The sequence below is a fragment of the Festucalex cinctus genome, chromosome 3, assembly GCF_051991245.1.
Source record: "Festucalex cinctus isolate MCC-2025b chromosome 3, RoL_Fcin_1.0, whole genome shotgun sequence".
NCBI lineage: Eukaryota > Metazoa > Chordata > Actinopteri > Syngnathiformes > Syngnathidae > Festucalex > Festucalex cinctus.
In genome coordinates, this window is record NC_135413.1 from 14,848,619 (window position 1) to 14,874,153 (window position 25,535).

Sequence of the window (25,535 nt, forward strand, 5' to 3'; positions counted from 1 at the left end):
CTTAAACTCATCACACGCACTAAAATGTTAACAAAGCCCTATTGTCTCAAAGTACTCAAACGGCACACCAATAATTGCCGTGAACGGTGTTAGTGACTGTCACTCGAGACATGTATCAACCTCCCTTCCACCCAGTAGGCTCCAGATTCCCTGTGACATGGAAAATGAAAAAATGAGAAACTAAATAGATGGAAATAGGTCATTTAATTGATTCATCACTCAACACTTCTGGGTAAAAGTATTGGTTGACTCACAAATGTGCTTTTAGTGGTTGCACCTTAGAACAAGGCTGCTAAAATTATCACTGTCCCTTCATTTAGCTTCCTGTGGAAATGTGAATTGTCTGGACTTGATTGTGAGGCACAATGAAAGAGAAGGAAGACTTAACACTGAAACAACAAAGATACAAAGGAGATAAGTGCCCACCAGTGAAAATGTATCATGAGGATATAAAATGGCCTTCCGTGCTGACTTGGCATTTAGGAGATGGGTCTCCAGAATGTTCTGTCTGATGGACTCTGCTGAGTGTATCGACTGCCTGAATAAATGTTTACAATTAGTTAGTTATGGCAAATATGAATCAATAGTTAGTAAAAGTTTTAGTGGGGAAAACCTTTTGGCCTTTCTAGTGCACGTCATCTTGGCTCTGGAGTCCTTAACACAAACATAACTGTGCTGTGACTGTGACAGAAAACAGGATCCCAGAGACCTAGGCCCAGAAGAGGAAAATACAATTTGGCAATTTATTACAGAAAAACACCAGAGTAAACAGTAACAAAAGGTGTTGGCAAACAGGGCCAGGAGGAATAACAGAAAACGCGTACACAAGGCACGGACAAAAATACTAACCAGACATGCTTGCGAAAGGCAGGGAAATAACGGATTAACAAAAAACACATGCACGCATTCGCAAGGACCATGACTATCATATCAACATGGAACACGACTACTAGATCTATAAACTGAAAGCGACGTGAGAACACTACGTGTGAGAAAAAAAAAACACTTTCGAACAAGAATAAAATCCATGACTATGGCGAGGCGTAACAAGATTCAACAAGAATGACAGAGAATAAGTTGACACACAGCAGGGAGCAAGGAATAATCCAACAGGTGACAGGTGTTCCTGGAGTCCTTTTAAAGTCCATTGATTAAAATGTGCCAGGTGTGGGGCTGGTGGGAACGCCCCCTCACTTGCTCACTGGAAAAAAACCCAGGCAAAACAGACTGAGAGCAGGATCATGACAGACTGTAATTCAACATGTAAATAAGCAAGTAAAGGAGTATGTGCTTGATCTGTGAAGGTGACATATGACCACACATTGCGCAGAACAAGCATGGAAGCAGCCCAAAACGAGTGTGTGAGAGAAGTTTTCCCTCCCAGCTGTTGTCCTTATAAGTGCTCAAGGCAAATTTGTCATTCAAATACTTTATAAGGTTATCACAAAACCTTAACCCCGGGTTTTCACCGGTTGCTGTTGCGGTGCGGTTGCGGTGCGGTTGCGGTGCGGTCCGGCGACGCAAGCAATTAGATTCCATTCATTCGAATGGTGCAGTTTACACCGCTTGCGGGTGCGTTGCGTGTCGACTGCGGAAGGCCTGCGGCGTGCCGCAAGCCTTCCGCAAGGATAGACCTATTTTCTATTTTTGCCGGACGCCGCAGCGGTAGGCCTCCGGCAAATGGCAAGCTAGCACAAAACACATCGAGCGGGACAGGAAGACCGAGGCAGTTTCAAAATAAATTTCCGGTTACCTTTCAGAATAAAACACTCGCCAGCTCCTATTTCGCAAGTTTTTCAGCAAAACGTGACGTGGGCGTCGCCGGGCCATGTGCTCATTCACGGTTTAGACACCAGCGAACATGGACGAGGAGAGGTTTATATTGGAGGTGGAAAACCACAAAATAATATATGACACGGCACATCCTTTTTATAAGGACTGTAATGTATTGTGAGTTTGATGTTCGCGATTGCTTGTTGTGCCCGTCTCGCTTGCCGTACTGAGCGGCAGCCGGACGCGGAAGACAGAAATAAAGAGTGGACCCGCACTGACCCGACTCTCGTTATTAATATACTTTACAAGGACAACCAAAAAAAGGATGCTGCATGGAATCTCATATCTTTCTGCTTCTCTGTTGAGCAGACTTTCTGTATGTTTGTCGTTGTGAAATGCCACATGATCGCGCGCGCGCGGTCCCGCGAGACACGTTGGGAAGTGGGCGGCGACGGAGCTGCCGGACCGCAGCTGTGCGGAGCCGGTGTGGATTGACAAAAAAATTGACCCGTCCGGAGCACGCAGTCAAGACGCACCGCACCGCAACCGCACCGCAACCGCATCCAGTGAAAACCCGGGGTTAGGGCTAATCTCTGTTAGCTGTTTTTTGCAACCCTGCTCATGCCTCCGTGTTTGATTACTCGTGTACCGGGTGACCCCTTTACATGTGGACCACTCGCTCCATCAACAGATGGAAAACAACAGTCAAGGAGGTCAGAAGGCAAAAGATATCACCTCAACTGCTACCTGTCTCCATCTGTGCTTCTCTCTTCATGTTTGCTTTAACGACAAAGCCGGAATTGTTCAGGTCTCCAAGAATTGCATGGGATGTCAAACAATTTGGCCTTCAAAAGATGAGAACTGCGTATTTTTGTGTTAATGCATTTCTTCCTGAACTTGGGGGAAAGACCCTGTCAATTTACTTGAACCAGTATTTCCCACAATGCTCGCCAAAGCCACAGCGGTTAAATAATTGCTGAGAGTAAAACTCTTCTCAAAAACAAAGAAATGCATGCCCTGGCACACGGACAACACGGACAGACTGCACATATTGTAGAAAGGCTACATTATATATTGTCAAGCCCACCCTGTACAGAAATAATAAAAGCTTAAGATGGAAGTGCTGATCGATCATGGCCGCACACCACTTAAGCTTGCCTGTGTTATAATTGAATGCAGAATAAGACAACATGGGAAAGCTTACATATTTTGGAGCAGTACAGTAAATCCACTCTTGACTAATATGTGCTAACCACCATAAACATCGTTAGTAAAGGAAAGCTAGTGAGAGGTGCTAGAAACATAAGTGAACACGCACACACTTGAACACACAAACCTTTACTCTACCCATAAGAAATAGACAACCAAGCAGATGCCCTTTAAAGGAGTGGTGCATTTTTAATGTGTGTATGTGTAACAGATCGGGGAGAGGACCATTCTAACACACAGTCACATAGCTCCTGTATAAACAGCCCACTGAGTGACAAGTGTTTTCATTCTTCTTCTCCCACTGTGGGCTCTGTCTGGGTGTGATGAAGACGGCTTACAAGCATGTGCTGCAGTCATCACTCTTCATTTGGGTGAATTTCTGTAGCCATACCATGCACAATTTTGGGCACAATTCGTTTATTTAGTTTTAATTCTGGCTCTTCTAGCATTCCGAGATTGCAACAATGGGAGTCACTTTAATGCTCAGGCAATCATGTGGCCGGGAAGGGTTGAGGAAAGAAGACATCCATCCATCCATTTTCTTGACCGCTTATTCCTCAAAGGGTCGCGGGGGGTGCTGGCGCCTATCTCAGCTGGCTCTGGGCAGTAAGCGGGGGACACCCTGGACTGGTTGCCAGCCAATCGCAGGGCACACAGAGACGAACAACCATCCACACGCACACGCACACCTAGGGACAATTCGGAGCACCCAATTAACCTGCCATGCATGTCTTTGGAATGTGGGAGGAGACCGGAGTACCCGGAGAAGACCCACGTGGGCACGGGGAGAACATGCAAACTCCACCCAGCAAGGCCGGAGCCTGGACTCGAACCTCAGAACTGGGAGGTGGACGTGCTAACCACTCGGCCACCGTGCCGCCGGGAAAGAAGACATGCTCAATGGAAATTGAATTCAATTGTATCCCCAGTTAACAGATTTTGAATAGTTGCCCTACCCTTGGATAACATCTTCTCCTTTAGCCTGTAAAGTCATTGGGATTCCAGAAAAGTCACAGGGTGATAATTAACAGTGGTACCTGTTAAGATTCTTCACCACTGCTTAAATAGGCCCTGCAGCTGTCTTCACAACAAGCACCCTGAGATTACAGTGTATATCTAAAATCAGGCTGTTTGTGGATAATAATGCCTTCCCCAGCTGCATAAGAGCATTCCAGGCAGCAGTAGCCTTGTGCCGGAAGTCTATGGCTGCGCCTTGGCCACTGGAGGCTTGGCAGAGTGCAGCAAGATGAGTGCCGAGATGAACTCAGGAGAGACGACGGAAAGAAGGGGAACAAAAGTTTGGAAAAAAAAGCAGTCTTCCTGCAATTTCATTTTGAGACTGAAAAGACAATTTCTCAAACTGCATACAAAGAAAAAGATGGTGGAAATGCACATGCCTGTGCATGCATGAATAGGCATGACCTCGTTGCACGAGCCGGCAAACCGCTGACCTCGCTTTGTAGCTCCCAACACTAGTTGGTGTAATTATAGGCTTCAAGAGCAGAAGTCTACTACAGCCAAGAACCACAAGGCAGGTTCACAACTTTTGCTCTGTGCCTATTTGGGATTATGTGTTGCCTGTTGTTTCACATGACAAAAACGGAAAGGAAATACAGTAATTAGGTACTGGAGTAAATACTAGAGCATCGGCTTCTAAAAGAAGGAACAATGGAGGGGTGATTTGTAATTTCAGAGGTAGCACAAAGGGGTGTAATCTGGACTCATTAATTGATTATGAAAACTTACAGCCCCGAAGGTTAAACAAATGTTGCCCTTGTGTTCCCTCAGCAGGAAGTGATGACATTTCAAGACGTATGTTCAAAACTGTGAGACAATTGTGAAAGGAAATAATAAGAGGCGGAAGGTGGACAGGGAGCAGAAAGCGATGGTTCTGAGGGATGTTTTCACAAGGTCAAGAGAGGAGAAACGGTCTCTATTATAGTCAGTTCCACTCCGCATGGGGGTGGAAATGAAAACTATCAATCCAGACATTGTCATCATCAGGAATGATGCTTTCCCCATTTCTCTTTTTCACTAACAGGCACCGTACCGCGGTTGAGAAACAGAGCTTGTCCGCCTGCATCCTGGGAAAAGGCCTGTTAAAATGCTGATAGAATACTAATGGTGTAAATTCCTTTCTATCCTTGTCTCTTATCAGCCTGTGTTTCTAATCTATCTCGTTTTATTGTTTGTGGATACCCACAGTGCTATCTAAGTCTATTCAGACACCAGGACAGCTTCAATGTTATCACACCTAATAGAGACACTTGAAGATACCTACTGAAGTTTGTATTGGTAACTCTCTCTGTTGGCTCCACACTGGATACACTGCAGACTACTGTATCATAGCAAAGATTTCAATTAAAAAACAGAATAAACTAAACAAGTGTATGAAACCAGTGAATATTGTGCAGGCTTGGCACACACGTCCACAGTTTGTCTGCTTTCTATGTTAACCAGCTGGGTGGGTGTTATAGTATTTATAACCTCCAGTGACCTCTCTCCTCCCCTCTGACCAACGTACACTCCTCACACATCTGCCCTCTTTAGCTGTGTTGGACGTCTGAAGGCCCCATTTGGATGTCTAAAGGCTCCATCTGTGATGTAATCAATGGGGAACTTCCAAAACGATGACTACTAACGGTGAACAAAGCATGGAATTGTTGCTAGGTTTGCGTAACAGCAAAAAGTTGAAACACACGTAATTCTCACCTTCTGAACAGGTCAATGCAAAGAAAGTCCCAATACAACACCTTATTAACAACACCAGTCATTTACAGTGCATGTGTCACTCCGTGTACACATCACCTTATGTCAAACACCTGGCACATAAAGAACATGTATGTTCAATAAAATAAGTCACACACTCGTCTAGAGGCAACCTAGGTGGAAACATTTTTTAAGTTTAATGCAAATAGTTGTGCTTGAAAGTTTACACACCCCTTGTGGTATGTAAACGTATGAACACGCCTGTATATGTACAAAAGCTAAATGTTGCTTAATGACACTTAACAATGCTATGAATCATCATCAAAATTCACACGCACATCTCTACTCATGTCAACTTCAACCTCTGAAAATATCAAAACAATTGCCACGGTATTTTGGATTTTATGGGCATTAAGCTTATAGTGTGCTCACAAGTTTACATCCTTTAAGATATAGAAACTTTCAAGCACAACTTCATCTGCTTATGTAGAATTAAAGAGTAATGAACATGCTGCTGACCATTTGCTATTTTGGGTGTGGAAAAGGGTACACAAGCATTGAGGGGGGGCTTTAGCCATGCTTCATTTAACTGCTGTCTGACTTACTTCCTCTGTCTCTTTGCCAGCACAAAGTAATCTGAGATAATGATAGGACATAACTGCATATTCTATCAACCCTCTTCGGAAAGTCACATCTCCTGAACTTTATGCCACCTTTCCATAACATTTGTTGGATTTTGTCATCAGGCCAAAGAGATGGAACAGTGTTTCCTTTCCAACATAGAAAGGACAGACTTGAAAAATATTGCTGCCATAAAGAATCTCCTTTCCTTTGGTTAGAGGTCACTTTTTCTAAATGTAGCTTAAACTGTGCATCATGGCATTTCCTAAGCATGTTTAGATTTTGAATGACCTATCCTCTAAGCACTTCCACGCCATCTCACTCTGATAGGCTAGGAAAGCAAAGTTCCTAGGCAAAACCAAGAATTCAAAGAGAGATCATAATATTCTAGAAAAAAAAAAAAAAGTCCATCTTCACAATGATTTGTCTGTCCAACAAGAAACTCAACAAGAGAAATGACTGTTTCTCTGGACACCCACAAACAAGGCATCCTTTCAACTGTGTGAAATTCCAGCACATACTGAGTCGCCAATACAGTATTTATTTATTTTTTTTCAAGCTTCTCGCTCCACCCGTCTACAACTCAATGGGAAGATTATGTCGAAGCCAGATAATAAATGTGGCTGCCCATATTTGAAAATAAAAGTGATCACACATCAGCTGAAGAGGCAAAGCATGAGATTTAAAAAAACAATAGATATATCATATATATGAAAACAAAAAACAGCTAAGAGTTTTGCACAGCACACAAAGACCTGACAATTAAATTCAACATCCTAAAATAATTTAAAACAAATGTACCAAATCACACTATTCTGTATGTTTGGATTTTTTTTTAAGTCACAGCTCCCTTTTTAACGTGTTGCTCACTTTCTTCAAAATATGATCATTCGGTAACCAATGGGTTGTGAACGTGCGTGCTTATAAGTGTTTATTTTGGTTTGAGCAAGGTGACCACGAGGTGGATGTGCAGAGCAGATCACATCAGCAAAGAGACGCGGGGCTTTGGCCGAGTCTGTCACGTCTGTTTTCCTGTGGCCACACATGTTCTCCATATGGAGGTGCTCCTTCCCTCCACAAACCACAACGGAATTTGTGCAAGTTTTACTGTACCGTGCATGGTTTTGGTCTAATTGTGCTGTGTGCGATTCTGTGGCTCTTAATTACTATGTGCCTATCTGGTTGACGTTGACCCAACAGGTGATGTTTCTGAAAGGTCTTATTGGTTTACATTCAAGCACATAAAGGCAATTATGGGGAACTCTGGTGGAATTTGGGAATGTCCAGGTGTGAACACACAGGAGGATTGCATTGCTGGTGCATTACTTTTTTTATATGGTTGACATTAGAACTTGTGTAACAAATAGAATTGAAACAAACTGCTGCTGTTTCAAAACAAAACACATGCCACTGTGTGTGCATGTGTAATGGAAATAGAAATGGGAGTGTGCAAAGCGACAACAATAAGAAATATTTTAATAATGATCATATAGTGGCATGGATAGCTACTTAAGTGACATTGCATCTGCTTGATCCACAAGGTTGCATTACAAGGTTGGAATGCTGTGAGGAAAAAATGGTTTGAGAAAAAGGAGTTGCAATGTCCTCATACTTCCCCTTGAGCCATATCTGGCATCAGAAATTGTACAGGGTGATCAAGCTCAAAGCCCTTGAGCTGGGGTCAAAATATGTCTATGTGTGTATTATTTAGACACATGGCAATACTATCTAGTAGCTAGAAGCACAAAATAGCAATATAAATAATTAAAACTAAATATAAAGACTACAAAGTGATTCACGCAAAAGACTCCTGCATTTTTGGTTATTTTCTTGACTTTCTTACATTGACATCTTGTTTTTGTCTCCAATGTTTAAGATCTATGTGGGCACTTTATCATGTTTAGAAGATGTTTGTTGTGTCTACGTTGGGGTAGGGATCCTTCTTGCGGCATATGACAGTCTTCTGCTAGCAGTAAAAGCACACACTAGAATCGCCAAAGGCAGTGATGACTGGAATGCAGACATACATTGCAACCACACACATGTACTGTACCTTAGCTTAATTGTAATAAAGGACACTTTGCTGATTGTCATATTTACCAACAAGTTAACTTTGTGATTCATCCGCCTGCTTATTTGTGTTTTTCCCAAATCTCCTAGTGGAAAATCAATTTGCAAGCATTTTGAGATGCTGAGGAAATGGCCTTTAATCTTCATGTAAACAAGCTATTACTACAACTTGCAATTATTCCACAAAGTAAATACTTAGCAGGTATAAGAAATAGACCACCACTAACAATCCCTACTTCCCCAGATATGTATATATATTTTTTAACAGACATTTTCAATTTCCACACTGGAACAAATTTGTGTTTATTGTACGGTTGAGGAGAAATATACTGTCCCATAGTTCCACCATGAGTGTCTCAATGTCACGTTGAATATTTGCAAATGTTTATTTTAATGTATATTATCTAATATGTCTGTGATTGGCTGGCAACCAGTCCAGGGTGTACCCCGCCTACTGCCCAAAGCCTGCTGAGATAGGCTCCAGCAACCCCGTGACCCTTGTGAGGAAGAAGCGGTCAAGAAAATGGATGGAAGGATGGATGGATGGATGGATGGATGGATGGATGGATGGATGGATATCTAATATGTTTATGTTAACAGCAGAAAATTTGATATTTTGTTAAGATCTGGAATCCAATTAATACAATTGAATGTGATCACTGCCAGCGTAGACTTACTACTACTCCATGTGTACATGAGCATATGCTAATGAATGTTATTGAATGTAATAGGATCAGAAAAGGAGTGGGCCGTGTGTCGAACAGTGCTGCTACAGAGGAGTGTGTTTACTTTAGCAGCGCAACACATCTGAGTTGTTCTGCATAGCACACTGCCTCTCTGATTCCACTGAACAAAGAAGTCTCTGACTGACAGCGTCACAAAAGCTCTCTTTTGCAAAGATCTTTAAAAAGAACAAAAAGGTAATTGGGTAAGAAATCACTTCTGCCACTTGGCTGATAAATCTCCACAAATACGTGCTCTTATAGATTTGGATGAGAGTGACCACAGCACACACAAAGGCGCACACTGCTACATAAACCCAACCTGCAGAGAATAATTTGGAGTCACTGCTGCATCTCTCCCTCAAATGTATCCTGTCGCCGCAGCTTCTTATAGCAGAGTCAGTATGACTCCAACAGATTTCACCAGAGAGCACAGCAAGGGGTTATTACATCCAGTTCTCGCTCAGACAAATGTGTTTCCACTTAAACTATAAACTCTGTGCCACCCCCCACCCAACCTCTTCACTTCCCTTTTTCGTCTGATCAAATGATCTGTTTATATAGTTAACGGGCTCATATAGTGGAAATACAGATTTGTCCCTTTTTATAAATGGTAACAATGTTGTCAAATATAATTATTGATGCATGCAATCAAAAATAATGATGACAACCTGCGACAACTAAGGTTATTATAGGCCAAAGATGTACTCATTAGACAGTTTTGTATGAATCATTCTATGTGATTTGGCCTAAACTTTGAAGAGCTACTACACATGTCCCCGAAATAAGGCTGGACGAAAAATGCATGCTTTTATACTGTGATGTAACACAGATGGTGATACTGTGAATGTAAAAACAAATTGCGTGTGCAAAGTGGAATGTAGTATATTTGACATGTTGCAGCTGCTCTACCCAGCATTGTGAAATAAAAAGTCAAGCGAGAAAGTGAGATCTGTTGCCACTGGCGATATAGGCATGAAATCATAGAAAGGATGCCATGCTTTCTGTAAAACACAGCAACCCTTTTGGCCCATTGTGAAAGCCACAGCTCCTAACCTCTGACACTTTCCTGTGGTTTCCTGTGAATGACTCTAGTTTTCAGCGTTATTATGACCACTCCAGATGACAACACAGGTGCATGAAGCTTTGCAGCCTCCGGGTCACCCTCCAACCGTCTGGTTCGAACCCTTGTTCCCCTATTAGTTACCCAGCCTGAAAATTCATTCCCCAGGACTGGACAGATTGCCTCAAGAGCCAGAGCCAGGATGATGTGGTAATGCACACTAGCTGCGCAGTTTCCAATTTAAACAAGAAAAGGAAGCCCAAAACCAATGTGGGCTACACCGAATAAAACTCAGTTCACTGGCATCCAAGAATTTGTCATGAAGGGCTTAATCAAGATGTATATCTAAGGACAATTTTGAAACTGTTACCACTTTTTCAGTTCCTCTATTTGTGTCCCTTGCCTTTCTGTATCTGTCAGCGTTTTTCTTACGCCCTCAAGTGATTTACTGTAAACTATGTTGTGAACCGTGACTCATTAAGCTGAAATGCGTTGGATGGAGCATAACGTCATCAAAATGAAGACTGACATTTCCTAGAGACCAGAGGCGCAAGTACCAATGTGATGAGCACTGAAAATAAACAATTACATCACAAGACAAGAGAAGTAAGCCCATGATTAAGGGTCTTTCCTGAACCCGTGTCATTGTCATTGGTGCTGTCATAGCTCAACAACATGTGTGTATCTATCTGTCTTCCAAGAATAGTTCGAAGCCACACAAATACCCGCATATGAGCACAATAAAACCCATGTGCAAAACAGCAAGCCAATGAGTCTGTGTTGTGACAGCTGGGCACAGACAAGAAGCCAGAGCTAACAATGACATGGACCATCAGTGCGCTGGTGGCTATGTAACTTAAGAAGGAAACATAATCAACACAGAGCCTGTGCATAGGTAGTATTTTAGGAGGTTTAAACTCTTATTAACTTCATTTATATGACTTGCAACATGTCTGTAAAGTTATTCAAGCTAAATACTGGATTGTTGTCCTGTCAAATTTGAAGCATGTTGGACACGCGTGTATCATGCAAGGGCTATGTCACCATTATATTAAAGCCATGATGTTTTCCAAAATTGCATATGATCTCGATTCCAGATGTGCAGAGTAGGGCAGTGTATTTTCAGAGTGCTGGTTTCCCCATCTGTGCAACCACAGTGGTGGGATGTTCTCCCTGCCTCTTTCTCCGCACTGTTCCCACGCCGCCTTCTGGGCTAAATACATACTTTGGAAAATACTGAGCAGCACAACATACACTCGGCTATCATGAGCCCAAAATCCATTACTCAATGCTACCTTTAAAAAATCTGCAGGAGAAACAATTTTTGTTAGTACCAAACCAAAGTTTGTTTATCTAGGTCAATGTTGCATGCTATGAATACAGTACTCCCTTTCAGTGAGGTCCTGCCTACTGTACAGTACCACACGCACACAAACAATCTGAGTCTCCCACAGGTGGAGAATTGGCTGACGGTGGAGGGCAGTGTAGCATATGACACTGTGCCGCAGTTGCCAGTTCACATCAGCTTTCAAATGCAGTTTGCGATACAACTACACAGTAAATTCTGTAGTGTAAATTTGACTCTATTAGAGTTAATTTTGACTCTATTTAGACAGTCACCAAATACTCAGTTTTAGAGTAAACTGAGATTTACACACGGAAGAGAGCAAAATAAAAAAAATAAAAAAATGAAATAAATAAAACTCACTCAAGGGTTAAGGTTCGTACTCACGACCTTCAGCTTGTGAGACTGCCATACTACCACCTGAACTATGCCCCTCCTACTGTTTGCTTTTCTCCAAGAGACCAAAGATTGTTTTTGGTCTGTTGGAGTTGGTAAGAATCCTTGCGATCATGGAATCCGCTGCAGCTGACATGAGTGATATAAAACAGCTGTGGGCTCAGGGAGTCGATCGGCTGTCTCCCAAGCTGAAGGTTGTGAGTTCGTTCCTACCTTGAGTCACTTTTATTTTATTTTTTTCCAATTCTTTATTTTACTCTCTTCCAAGTGTAAATATTACTCTAAAACTGAGTCGATTTATTTTTTTTTCAAATTATTTATTTTACTCTCTTCCAAGTGTAAATATTACTCTAAAACTGAATCTATTTGCTCCTTATCTAAATCGAGTCAAATTGACTCTACAGAATTTACTGTGTAGTCTGTTTAGTAATTTAAATTTTAACTGTAACTGACTGTTGTACATTAGCAAAATGCATGAGTAGTAGCATATAATTGCAAAAACTATTTGAGTGGTGCTTACTGGTTACTTTTAGAAGAACAACATGAATATTACAGTAACCTTATAATAACTTAAATGCTATTAGATTTCAAATGCAAATCACACTGGAAAAAAACACATCATTGCTTTAGAGTACAATAGTGAATGGTGATACAACCAATTGCAGGCTACAAACAGAAGACCGTTTAAATGTAAAAGACAATAAGGAATTTACTAGACATTTGTACAGTCACAAGGATCAATGACTACCTAACACTGTCCATTAGTTTCCATTGCAAAATGCCCCATAGTGCTAGCAGGACACGCCATGGCAGATAGAGCTCATTTATGTTTGTGGGGGGATGACTGAACGTAAAATGGATTCTTTTCTACTATGGTACTGCACAATGAGTTCAAACTGTGATGTGGAGCCATTTGAACGCAGATAAAAGGCAGACTAAACAAGTTCAGGGTCGACATGTGTACAACAAGCGCATGCATGAGTAATGAATACGATCCTGGCACATCCCAAACAAGTTACTCTAATGCACTCCCTGTAGACAAGAAGAAATAAACAGTTAAAGATGAAATGGATGTGAATGCATGAGCAAAGAATACAAAAAATGATAGAAGCAAGCACAAGAGGGGAGTTTTCAGAATTGTTATTGGAGCCCTGCAAGTCATTGCTTTCTTAAGGACTTCCAGATGTGAGCTTGCGCCTGAGAAAGAGTTGGCAAAATGAAGAGAAATCAAGAGCAAGGGAGGAGTATTTTTCTCAATGTGGCCTTCCGAGTGATCAGCAGCCTACCCTCCCATTCATGAATTATCATGTTGAAGGCCAAAAAGTAGATATTTGCTTTTCCAAATAATGACCGTTGTGAAGACATCAGCAAAAGCAGACGAAGAAAGCGGGTGGCTGAGGTCTGGCTGTAAGGGTGTGGGGGTGTCAGGTGGTAGAGTCATGGACCTATAAAAAGCTGGGGTGGTCAGAATAATGGTCTGTTGTTATAACATATATGGACAGAGACACCCGCAGGCACACGTGCGCAAGCGCGTGCACACGTCACTAAACCAACCAAAATAAGGTCAATCCAAACCCAATCAAAAGACATCTGCTGAATCCAGCAGACGCTGCTCTTTAACTTATTCTGTGATTAAATAATAATTACTCACAGCAGGAAGCACTGATGAAACAAATGTGTATGCGTAACAAGTTTGTGGTGCATGACTGTGTAGTGGCAGAATAGTTTATTGCCAATCAATTGGGCAATTAGAGTGTAGGCAGCATTAACCTCCTTCCTACTCTCATCATGCATGGATGGCATGCATACTTCCGCTAAAAGATGCTCTAGGCTGAAAGTATCTTCTAATTGGAGCTCTACAGTAACAGCTTGTTCAAGTAAATGTCACTTGCCCACTTTGTGTTTTTATGCTAGTCTACTGAGCCCATGTGCCCAACTGCCCATCTTCCCCAGCATTCGGTTTACTTCCTGTATGTTATGCTAAGCCAGGCGATCACACAACAAAAGACCATTGTATTGCAATATAAGAGAGCTTGTAACTGGCCACAAAGAAATGTTATAAATTGACTCACCAAAGCATCCAAAAAAAGAGAGCAAAGTCTAATTACTGAGTATATTGGCAAAGAGGATGCCATTAGGGAATAGGGACTGAGTAAGTTGCAGAGTGATTCTGGTCAACATACTATTTATAAGTATGCATAGTATTTAAGTAACGTCATGTACTAGCACATTGTACAAGCCACTCGAGCATGTGTCTATGGCTGCACCAAGGAAATTCTTTGATGCAATATAAATGTACATTGCACAACCAGCTGTTTAGCAGAATTGTAAATGCTAAAATCAGAAATGCTAAAAGACCCATTTCAAGGTTGTCAAGGTTGAGTTAGTAGCTGCATTTACATGGAGATTGTTTTAACATTCTGATTGAAATCATCTTAAATGAAGATACACAATTCATAGTTTTACTATATAGCGACAAATTACATTTTTCACTTGACTAATGTTAAGAAGGTTAAAAAGTCAACTTGTATTGAGCAATCCTGTCTCAACTTCCCTATAATGTTGTGTGTCATCAAAGGAGCTCATTAATCCTATTAAGAAATCTCATCACAAGAAGCTTAACTTGTTTCACTTTTATGACAGTTGCACGCATGGGAAACTTAAAAAATAAATAAATAAAAATAAATAAAAAATAAAGCATTGCCTGTACACTTAATAAATGTTCTATTAGATGACAGTTTGATTTAGAAACAGTCACACCAATTTGGGAAAATGTGACTTGGGAAGTAAATGTATCAAATCAACCATCCTAAAAATCTATTTCTTGTGTGCCTTGGTCATTGGCAAGGAATAAAAAGGCAATATTCCCATTGGTGTACGAATAGTGTACAGTAAAATCATTTAGAGAACATGAAACAGAGATGATGGGAGCTCTAGCACAGCAAGAGGATGAGAGGGAGTGTGAACACGAACAGACAAAACTCTTGTCTGCACTCCCAAACCACAACATGATTACCAGCACAGTATGGTGGTGTGACATGAGAACTCAGTGTGGTAGAAGAGAGAAATCACTGCAATCCAATCAAATTGAGCTATCAAACACAAAGACCTGCCATTTCTTCTCACAGGACGAAAAACAAATATTTCCTTTGTGCTATTATAGGCTTGGCACTGTGATTTTCCAATTCTGTCAGGTCAAATTAGAAACAATCCATTGAACGTCTCACACAAAGGGCTGCTATTGTATCCAGCCAGGACCTCATTTAAGTGTTTCCACACGCATTGGAAGGTGAATGAGTGGAAAGCGGTGAGCGCAACTCTGAAGGGAGACGCTGAGAGAGGAAAACGTTCGGTGGATGTCATCACATAGCAACACACTCTGAAGGCTCCCATTCATTCACTCAAACAAACTTACCGCTTGCGTTTTTCCCACAAATGAGGTGCTCGTAGTGCTGCAGGACTCCCCACAGCTCAGCGTCGTTGTTTACCACCCCCTCCAAGGCCTCAGCGCTCACCGGGGAACACGGTGACCCGGAATCTGGCCCCGGTAGACCCCGTTCGGACATCAGCACGCGTGCAGCGATCTCTTCCACCAGAGCTTCCATGCAGGCGGTCATGCATATCGCGGCATACTCGTGGATACGCACGGATATGCGAGTGTCCACCATCCAGCGGAAGAAGCGTCCCACGGAGAAGGATAGGCCGCAGCGGGCCGACTTGCCCTTCCTCAGCATCTCCCCGGCGCTCATGCTGCACATGGAGATGGCTTTGACCGTGGCCGAGACGCAATAGTCGGCCAGTGCCCAACTGAGCACCAGCCTGATGGCGCTCTGAACCTCGAAGCGTGTGCAGCGGCAGTGCATGACGCTCAGCCGCTGAGCCTCCCTTGAGATGCGGATGAGAGCCTTTCGAAGTAGGGCGGACAGCCGCCGCACGGCCTCCGAGGTGAACTCAGGTGTGTGGCCGCCCTTCGTAGTGCCACTGATGGCCACTTTACGCAGTATCCGGGCCACCTCGTCCTCGGTCCAGGGGAACTCCTCCAGTTCAGGCAAGCGTGGACATTTGGAGAAGATGTCCTCCGGGTCCTCGGGGAGGACCGTGTTGACCGTGTCCCAGCTGTTGTTCCTGCTGTTCATGGAGCCCGAGTAGTACCACCAGTTGCTCCGGTGGGGGGTCGTCATGAAGGCTTGGGAGTTCGATTTGGAGGAGGACAGGCTGAGGGATTTGCACGAGTCTCCTGCTCCATAGCCCGAGTCCAAGGTCAGGTCCTCTAGGGTTTTCATATGGGCATTACTCACTCCAGCCATGATGAGGAATCGTCTCTATTATCTTATCTTCCTGAGAACTGCACTCGTCCGTCAGTGGCGCTTCACCTGGACGTCAAACTACCTCAAAACTTCCAGCCGAGCCGGATGAACTGGTTACACGGCGCACCATTTGTCAGACAAATCACTTAAAAAGTTCACAGCTACACACGAGGATGCGTCTACTGACGAAATATGATTAAATTTGAAGTGTGTTGTCCATTTCTAACTCGGAAGCCGGGGAGATGCAAGTCCCGACTCACCTTACTTTCACCCAGGCAACGCGGAGCATTCAACTTTCGTATCCGTGCCGAAGTGCTTCCTCACTTTTTGAACTGTAACAGACTTCTCACAAACAAAAAAGTCCCACGACTACGCTCCAAAACAGGTCTTTTTTGTTGAATGACTCAGGAAAATCCACGTTCGTTCATCTCGCTTGCCTTCAGGGGAGACGAATGTGCGAGTAGCAGGGAGAGAGAGAGAGAGAGAGAGAGAGACTCAACAACTGCTCGTGGGTTCGCGGAGAGAGAGAGAGAGAGAGACTCAACAACTGCTCGTGGGTTCGCGGGGAGGAGCTGCCGGAGAATGACAATACGGAAGTAACAAACGGGCCAATTAGGAGACGACTGAAAAGTCTGTCTTTTCTGGGAAAATGTACGGTTTGGTTTCTGTAATAATTATAGTGAACAAAAAAATAAAATAAATAAATATGTATTTCTAATCAAAAATCCAATTTAATTTAAAAAAGAAAATCAGAAGTTAGTCATTAAAAACCTCTATTTTTATTTTACATTTTGTTCCTTTTTTATAATGATTTCATTTAAATATCCCCCCCTGGCTTCTTTGTTTGTTTTTCTGTATTATAAATAACGTTTGTGTAGTGTTCACAAGTTCTGTATTCTGTTTAAAATTGTTCAATCAAGATATATGAAAAAAAAGGTTGAAAATGATAGAGCCCATCAGAGCACATGAACTTTGTCCCCAAACGCTGCCACTTTTCACTGTATTCTCTGAGCTTCATGTGTCTTTTGTTGTCAGTTGTCACAAAGTATGATAGGCAAAATAAATAAATAAATAAATGCAGTAAAAAAAAAAAAAAAAAAAAAAAAAGGCCAACTGCTGAAAACAGTTGTACATGACAAGGTCCAGTTCAGGGAATTTTGTCATGTTCAGGGGAGCTGTTGGCCTTAAACTTGCGTGTTACTCTCCCCCTTGTCTCTTTGTAAAACGGTGATTCTGGGAAGCCTTTGTAATGATGTCATAGGTGTATATGAACACAATTTGCTAGAAAATGTCATGGATGAGGCTATCAAATAAGTCATTGTGGGTGTGAATTCTTCAGACTTGCCCTACCTTAGTTCAGTAGAGGTTAAAATAATAAAAATCATTATTTCTTTCTTTATAACATGACTTTCAAATGTTGTTTCAGGTCATGTGCTATAAAATGAGGTGAAACAAAAAGCCAACACTCACAAATGGATTTGTGCCTTGAGGGATTTGAGCAGAGCATTAACACATAAACTGCTAGGACTAAACAATGGCTATTTTGTTTTCTGCCTTATATTACTGGGCATATCATAGCAAAAATTCCTCAAAGAAGACATGAGTGTAAATTTTAATCTTTCTGTTTTGCGTCAAAGGCCGTGATGAGATGAGAGGAAGTGCAAGGCCTCTGAGGCCATTACAGGAGATTAACACTTCCCTCATCCAGATTGCGGGAACTGTGGTGAGGACATCACTTGTGTCATGTCATGCGGTTGTACACTCAGAGGAACACATCAAATATGATCATCATCCAGAGCATGGGGTCCAAAAAAAAAAAAAAAAAAAATCACACATAGCCTGAAAATGATTAAACGTCCGCAACACATGACCTCCTCTGGGAATTATATTGTCATCTGTTTTCTAAACCAATACGTATGAAAAACAATTATGAAAACTTATCTTAAAATGGGAATTACACCGTCTAACTTAGTCAAGTTAGATAAGTTGTTAAAACTTTAGGTCAACATTATCATGTTTTACAGTACAATCATAATGTATTAAAAAAAAAAAAAAACATCACACACACATACACACACAAATAAGACTAATGCAAATTTACACGATTTTTTTAAGCACTTATGGCACTCAACATTGCGCCACAAGATGATGTCATCAGTTTGCATGCAGGTGGTTGCTATAGAGACTTATTAAACATTAGACTGACGTATTGGTGACGTGTACTATTAATAAACGTCTTCATAAGTTCCCTCTGTTGCCCAAACGTTGAGACAGCCCAACTGATTTGCGTATGTGTTTGGAACGCCCCCACGTGGTTAGAGGTGGGACACGTCCTTTCTTCTTGGTGACGTTTGTACTTGTAAAGAGACCAAAGACAATTACAATTCAACATTTAAAAAAACACACAGAAAAAGGATGTGGGCGTAAGCATACAATTTTATATCCAAAAACAAACAAAAGTACAATACATTCTTAAAACCTTTTCTCTACAAAACAATTTCACAGAAATTACCTTGGAATGTATATACCTATTTCCCATCAATCTTCTTCTTAAATATATATCTAATCTAGTATTATAGTGTTTCTTTTTCTTTTTAAATTGCCCCATGTGACTGTTAAATGACCTTATGTAGTTTAGACCTTTTCCAGTGGAGGCAAAGAGAGAGCATTTAACAATCATACAGTCAATAACAGATCATAAAGTATTACTCATATGAGTCCAGCCTGGAGCCCACCAGCCACTCCTCATCATAAGTACCATGCTGTATAAAAAGGCATTAGGAACCTGCCCTCCAGGCAAGCTAATGGGAGCTGGTGGGGCCCTGCTGGACTGCAGCTGCCAGCGAGTCTTCATTACACCCTCTGGTCCTGCTCAGTAGTCCCTTGTTTGCAACAACACGTTCAATGCACTACTACAGCAAATATACATAAATGTCCTTAATCCATTGTAAAGGACCATAGCTCCTTCCATGGTTGTGTAACTGAAATTCATAATTATAGTGACTTTTTGAAACTCATTTTTGATGCTCCTGTTCCTCTTGTGTCAGTGATACTGTATATGACCATATAAAAACTGCCTGCAGCCCAACTCTTATGAAGGCACACGTTTGAGTTTCAGGTAAGTGTCATCTACAAATAAACATTTTGAATCCCTTAAATCCAAAATCTGCAACACAAAATGTTCAAAGCAACAACATAACTATCAGCCATCTTCTTCCCTCCTTCGAGTTGTATGTTCCATTTGAGGTTAGAGATCTGGAGGGAATGGAGGCTAGAATAAGCATATTAAAAGGTGTAAACTGTTCACAAACCAGTGTTTTAGAAAGAAAAACACAACAGTTAGTACATCCATAGTGAGTCACAATAATTTCAAACTCTACTGAATGCAACTAAACCTAAACAAATGAAGTTAATGAGATAAAAAAAAAAATGTCATAAAGCAATTTGATGGTAAAACGGCTGTTACAGTATACAAAACAGCATAGTTTTATAGAAAGTATCAAGTGTACCGTACAAAACAATGTGACACTGAAAGCGGATTGATGAAGCCAGAAGTACATTAAAATTAAAAAGTGATAGCGCATGTAAAGCTGATGCACATATCTACTGTATTGCCTTTTAGGCAATAGGAGAACGTCAGCACCTCTGCCATACTGGCCACATATAGTATTATTCTATGAGTAGATGATTTATTTAGCAATACCTCTATGATGGACCGTATTGGGGCGTGATAGCACACATTCACATTAGACTGTCATGTGTGCACATCCTAGAAAATAAGATCTTAGGTTAGCATCACCTCATCAGAAAAAAAAGTGCTTTCTTTATCTTCATCCAAACACACTAATATACATAATATACATGTGCACATTCATACATAGAGGAAAAAAAACAGCTGCTTTCCAGTTCTTCTGAAAACATTGCACTAGTATTGGGCAACGAGAAGGAAAAAAAAAAAAATCTCTTCCCTCAAGTAGTCCAGTTGATTCAAAGATACTCAGGATTATCCGTGTAAACAGCCCACTTCCAAAGTTCACATTTGGACTTTGTTCCCTCAAAAAAACAAGCCGACAAAGGATGTGGAAACATTGGTCATCAGTGAGCACGCTCTCTCAGCTGTCTCTCACTACACACAGTGGATCTACAGGTAGATTGGTACTGCATTACCCCTTTGCAGTTTTCTTGTTTTGGGCATTCCACATTCCACGTTTGGAGTGGTAGTAGTGAAAGAAGTTTCTTAAGCGTAGTCTCTCTACTTCCAAACCATTCTGCAGTACCCTGGAGACATCAGGAAAGAGAAACAAATGACTTACTTTCAATTCAGAACACGTTAACAAATAGTGAGCTTTTAAAAATGAGATTCCCAGCTACCTGTTGCTAGTAATGGGGTGGCAAAAATGGATATAAGTATCTTAAACTGAACATGGTTGGTGTAACAGAAAATACATGGATGGCACATGCTACAACTATGGTATCATCAGTGAGTAAAGAGTTGTAATATACTGGCACTAACTGTCCATTTGAAGACCATAATAATAAGGGAAACAAAATCAAAACTTCTAAAATATGTCATTGTTTTTTTAGTCAGGTTACCTGTCCAGAAGTTCCCAGTCTTCTCCACCCCAGCGGTCTTTGAATTCTTCTGTGTTCATCCCACCAATTTTATCAAAATCCGACTTGTAGATCCCAAACAGGCCAAAGCCATTTACCTCCCAATAACCTGTGAAAAAGTAAACACTCATATCAACAAACGAGGAACCATACCAGCAAACAGTAACATTCAAGAAAACTAAGCTTGTGTCAAAAGTCAACATGAACGCAATTGTATTCATGTCTGATATTTTCAAAATGTGATTTGTGCGTGTTACCATCCGGCTCCTGCGGTGAACTCCCACAGCCAAGCCTCATAACAATGGGAGCGAAAGCGAGGCGTCCTTCAACACAATGCTTCCTGATGCTCTCCAAGATGTTTAGCGGGAAATGAATGTGGAGGTCACACAGGAACACAATACTGTGGCTATCCTGCCGGAAGGAAAGAAACGGTCATTTTAATTCCAGTATAATGTGTAATAAGTATGAATTAGTGTGTAAAAAGAAATATAAAGTAAGTATTTTTTAAACACATATGTTACGTTCTGGGGTTGGATCCCAAAGATGCAGACACAAATAAGATTTTAACTATTTATTCGCATAACATCAAAAGGCGTGGAACTAACTCGACTTGACCAGAAACAACAAGAATGCATCGGGGACAACGAGACGCCAAGCCCCCTTGGGCTGCGGAGATGCACAGAGGAACAGTGGTAATAATCCGACAAACACACACTTCTCGGTTTGGCTTAAATAGACGGTGAATTGATCAGATTGGCATGGCTAGACATGTGTGTAACAGGACTGACATGGAATTATCTGATTGGCTGTTGACCAGAAAAAGAGATTAAAGATTCTTGACATCACATAGCTCATGACATCACATATCTTAAAACCAGTTGAAACTAGATGCCGATTACATCAGTTCAAAACAGACACTTGACGTCACGGTCATGACCCAAACTTAACCCTGGTGTGACCCAGTTATGACAGTATAGTGATGAAGAAGAGCTTGATAAATAGTTTTAGAAATAATGGCAAACACTCTGGTTATACTATCATGGATTGGTGATAATAAGAATATTTTTTATTATTGTTGTCATTATTATTATTATTATTAGTATTACTATTGCTGTTGTGTAAAAGTCAAGTATATATGGTATATTATTCATTACAAATACATTTACAACTTAATCCTCATTAAGTCTAATAATATTCTATATATAGCCTAATAGCCTATGTTTAGTAAAATTTTACAAATTGAGATAAAGGGGTAGGAACGTGAAAGTTTATAATTCTTGCTACCCCTTTCCAAACATGTATTTCGAACTTACTACCAAGTACTGGGTTGATGGCTCTTACTTTATATATCTTGTTGCTTCATATGATATGTTCCTTCTTGTTTGCTTCAATTGCTTTTTTTCTTTTCCTCATTCTTTGCTGTTTGCAAGTTTTTGGCATCACAATTTTTATTTTCATTATTTTTTAAAACTATTTTTAATGCATGTTTGAAATTATTATTTACTTATTTTATTATCCATCAGCCATCCATTATCTTGACCGCTGCTCCTCACAAAGGTAGCGGGGGTGCTACCCAGTCGGCTTCAGGCAGTACACCCTGAACTGGTTGCCAGCCAATCGCAGGGCACACAGAGACGAACAACCACCCACACGCACAAGCATACTTAGGGACAATTCGGAGCACCCAATCAACCTGCAATGCATGTCTTTGGAATGTGGGAGGACACCGGAGTACCCGGAGAAGACCCACGCAGGAACGGAGAGAACATGCAAGCTCCACCCAGGAAGGCTGAAACCTGGACTCGATCTTGCGTCCTCAGCACTGGGAGGCGGACGTGCTAACCAGTTCATCCACCGTGCCGTTTAGTTTATTATTATTATTATTATGTTTATTATGATTATTATTATTATTATGATTATTATTATTATTATTATTATTATATTTATTATTATTATTATTATTATTATTATTATTATTATTATAGTTATTTATTCATTTATTCACTTACATACTTCTTGTTATTAATTTATTGATATAAATTTTATTCACTTGCAAACTTACAATGTTTTTGTTCTTGTTTTACTTAACTTATTCCTTACTGCATGACCGATTTCTGTTCCATGTACAGCACTTTGTATACAGCAACATAAAGTGCTTTGTAAATAGAGTTGAGTTGAGACATAAACATTCAAATCAAATGTCTGAATAAGACTTTTATATATATTTATATATATATATATATTTTAATATACTGCATGTTTCCTCTAACTAACTAACTAACTAACTAACTAACTAACTAACAATTGCAAGCATCTGGCCTCAGCATGTGTAACCTGTCTCAGCTTGCAGAGCCTGTAGCCCTTTCAGTCATGATTGACAGGCCTGTCACTGCACTGTGACAGCACTGACACTCAAATGACAGATCAAAGTCTATCTAGAATTGGCCAGGCTGTCATCATCAGGTGGGGGGGAAGCGTGTGCAAATGCATGTGTAATTGGGAGCCAAATAAGGGACAGCCATGGCCTACAGTGCACATTGACAGAATTGAAGCTAACTGTTTGCGCAATTTCCTGTTTAAGGCTGGTGTCAGTGGGAAGGAATAAAAGGAAGCAGGAAAAGAGCCTAACAAGCAGGAACATAAGATTCATTATGCACCAGGGATTTTATTATTATTATTTTGTCCCTGCCTATCAGCCAATAAAGGCCATGTTGTCCTTTTTCTGCCCTGTGTTTGTAGCTCACCTCAATGGTATCCACTCCAATTTGTAGTCCTGCAGAGCGCTCAAAGTTCCCTTCTCTCCTTAGATACTCATATCTAAACAAAACAAAGCAAATAATTGCAAAGTTAACAATGAAACGGCAATGGAAGTTGCATGATCTGGATGCACGTGATGCACGCACCTTGGAACACTGCTATCTCGAAGCGCTTGCTCCACATCCATGTCTTCACTCTCAAAGTCAACAATGATGATGCTGAAGTTGTCGTCCTTGGTTTGATGATGAAGATTTTCCATGTCCAAAATAAACTGTTGGACCCAGCGAGCTTGGTTCTTCACTGAAACACAAGTGTTTATGAAGATACTGACTCGGGATGTTTGATACCACTTTTTTCAGACCGGTACCGATACCGATACTCAGACCCTCAGTACTCACCGATACCGATACCAACTGCCGATAACAGTAGTACATTTTGACAAATAAAAAAATCACTAAAAGATATTTTTAAACAAATATATTTCCTTTAATTTTTACAAAAAAAAACAAAACAAAACAGCACAGTCACTCTTCAATAGTCTTAACGTTCAAAATAAAACACGAAAATGCTCTTTTAGTTTAAGATTCACAATTTTGAAGTATTTCCAAACCAGTGAAGTTTTGGTGAAAAACTGCTGCAAGCTAGCGCCAGTTACAGACAAGGAGGACTCACTTAACGTCTTCCCCCTCTGCCATCGGTCGCTTGTACTCGTCTGCGTCACGAATACTCGAGTACTTGAAAAAAAGGCTGGTATCGGCCCGATACCGATACCTGGTATCGGTACTCGCCCATCCCTAACACTGACTCAATATTGCTATATTGCTGAGATCTCAGACAAGAGAAGCTGGACAATGAATTGATCGCAGTTGATTCCTAACAGCATCTTATCTGACTGACCTGGGACCACAAAGTGCACCATCACATCTTTCCTCCACTGCAGCATGACTGGCTGGCAGAGCAGAGGTTTGGCAAAGGCTGTGCTCCAGGCTGTGGCCGCAGGTCGTGAGGGAGATTTGGTGGGGGGCAGGTGTGAAGAAGCGGTGTTGAGGTTGGACGTGGCGGTCGAGGGGCCCGAGGCCGGGGCAGAGGCTGGCGCGGTCTCTGTGTTCTCAATGCTTTCGTCTACTTGCCTGCCCCGGTGGAGCAGCAGATAGATGTATTCGGACAGTCGCACCACACTGCGGCCTCTCTCCATCAGCTCCAGTTCCACCAGGTAGCGATTCCCTCTGGCGGAGTCTCGCCGCTTCTCCACGTTGATGATTCGCAGGAGGGTATAAATCCTGGGGTACAGATACAAGCAATCGGTAAAGTGCAGACAAATGCACTGGATTTTCAATACAGAGAAATAAAGTTAACGTTGCGTAGACCACTAATCACCATACACACTAGAGACGGATGCTTTATAGGGCAAATTTTCACGATATAATATGAAATCCCATGAATTACACTCTTTTTCTTTGCCTAAAATATGATCCCTTATTATTGATGGTTAGTATTATACAGGGGACTAATAAGAAACACAAAAAAATGTCACATTGTATAGATGTTAAACAGGACCTCAGCAGTACAGGTGTAAAAATAATTTAAAAAAAATAAGTAAAACCCAAAATATTAAGGATGCATGATAATGCTATTTTCAACTCAACTCAACTTTATTAATAAAGCACTTTAAAACAAGCATTGCTGTATACAAAGTGCTGTACATGGAGCAGAAATCTGTCATGCAGTAAAGAATAAGACAAAACGAGAACAAAACAAACACTGTAAGTATAAAAGTGAATAAAATGTACATCAATAAATTAAAAGCAAGAAGTAGGTAAACAAACAAACAAACAAACAAACAAACAAACAAACAAACAAACAAACAAACAAATCCATAACACAAAGTACAACACCAAAACAATGCCATGTCTCCTGGTACACCAAAAGCCGAAGAATACGGATGGATTTTA

General features: G+C 41.1%; 2 protein-coding genes across 2 annotated transcripts in view; both read right to left on the reverse strand.

The window, feature by feature from the left end:
* Positions 1 to 16,756, reverse strand: part of abtb2b (ankyrin repeat and BTB (POZ) domain containing 2b) — a 40,416-nt gene extending 23,660 nt beyond the window's left edge. Inside the window, exon 1 of the mRNA XM_077515997.1 lies at positions 15,324 to 16,756. Coding sequence (XP_077372123.1) covers positions 15,324 to 16,215 — 892 coding nt within the window. The 5' untranslated portion in view covers positions 16,216 to 16,756. The remainder of the gene's footprint in view (positions 1 to 15,323) is intronic.
* A 1,885-nt stretch (positions 16,757 to 18,641) lies between these two features.
* Positions 18,642 to 25,535, reverse strand: part of b4galnt4a (beta-1,4-N-acetyl-galactosaminyl transferase 4a) — a 164,737-nt gene continuing 157,843 nt past the window's right edge. The window contains exons 15-20 of the mRNA XM_077515998.1: positions 24,481 to 24,863; positions 23,730 to 23,883; positions 23,571 to 23,643; positions 21,084 to 21,237; positions 20,809 to 20,935; positions 18,642 to 20,493 (exon numbers count right to left, since the gene is read on the reverse strand). Of these exons, the coding sequence (XP_077372124.1) occupies positions 20,379 to 20,493; positions 20,809 to 20,935; positions 21,084 to 21,237; positions 23,571 to 23,643; positions 23,730 to 23,883; positions 24,481 to 24,863 (1,006 nt within the window). The 3' untranslated portion in view covers positions 18,642 to 20,378. The remainder of the gene's footprint in view (positions 20,494 to 20,808; positions 20,936 to 21,083; positions 21,238 to 23,570; positions 23,644 to 23,729; positions 23,884 to 24,480; positions 24,864 to 25,535) is intronic.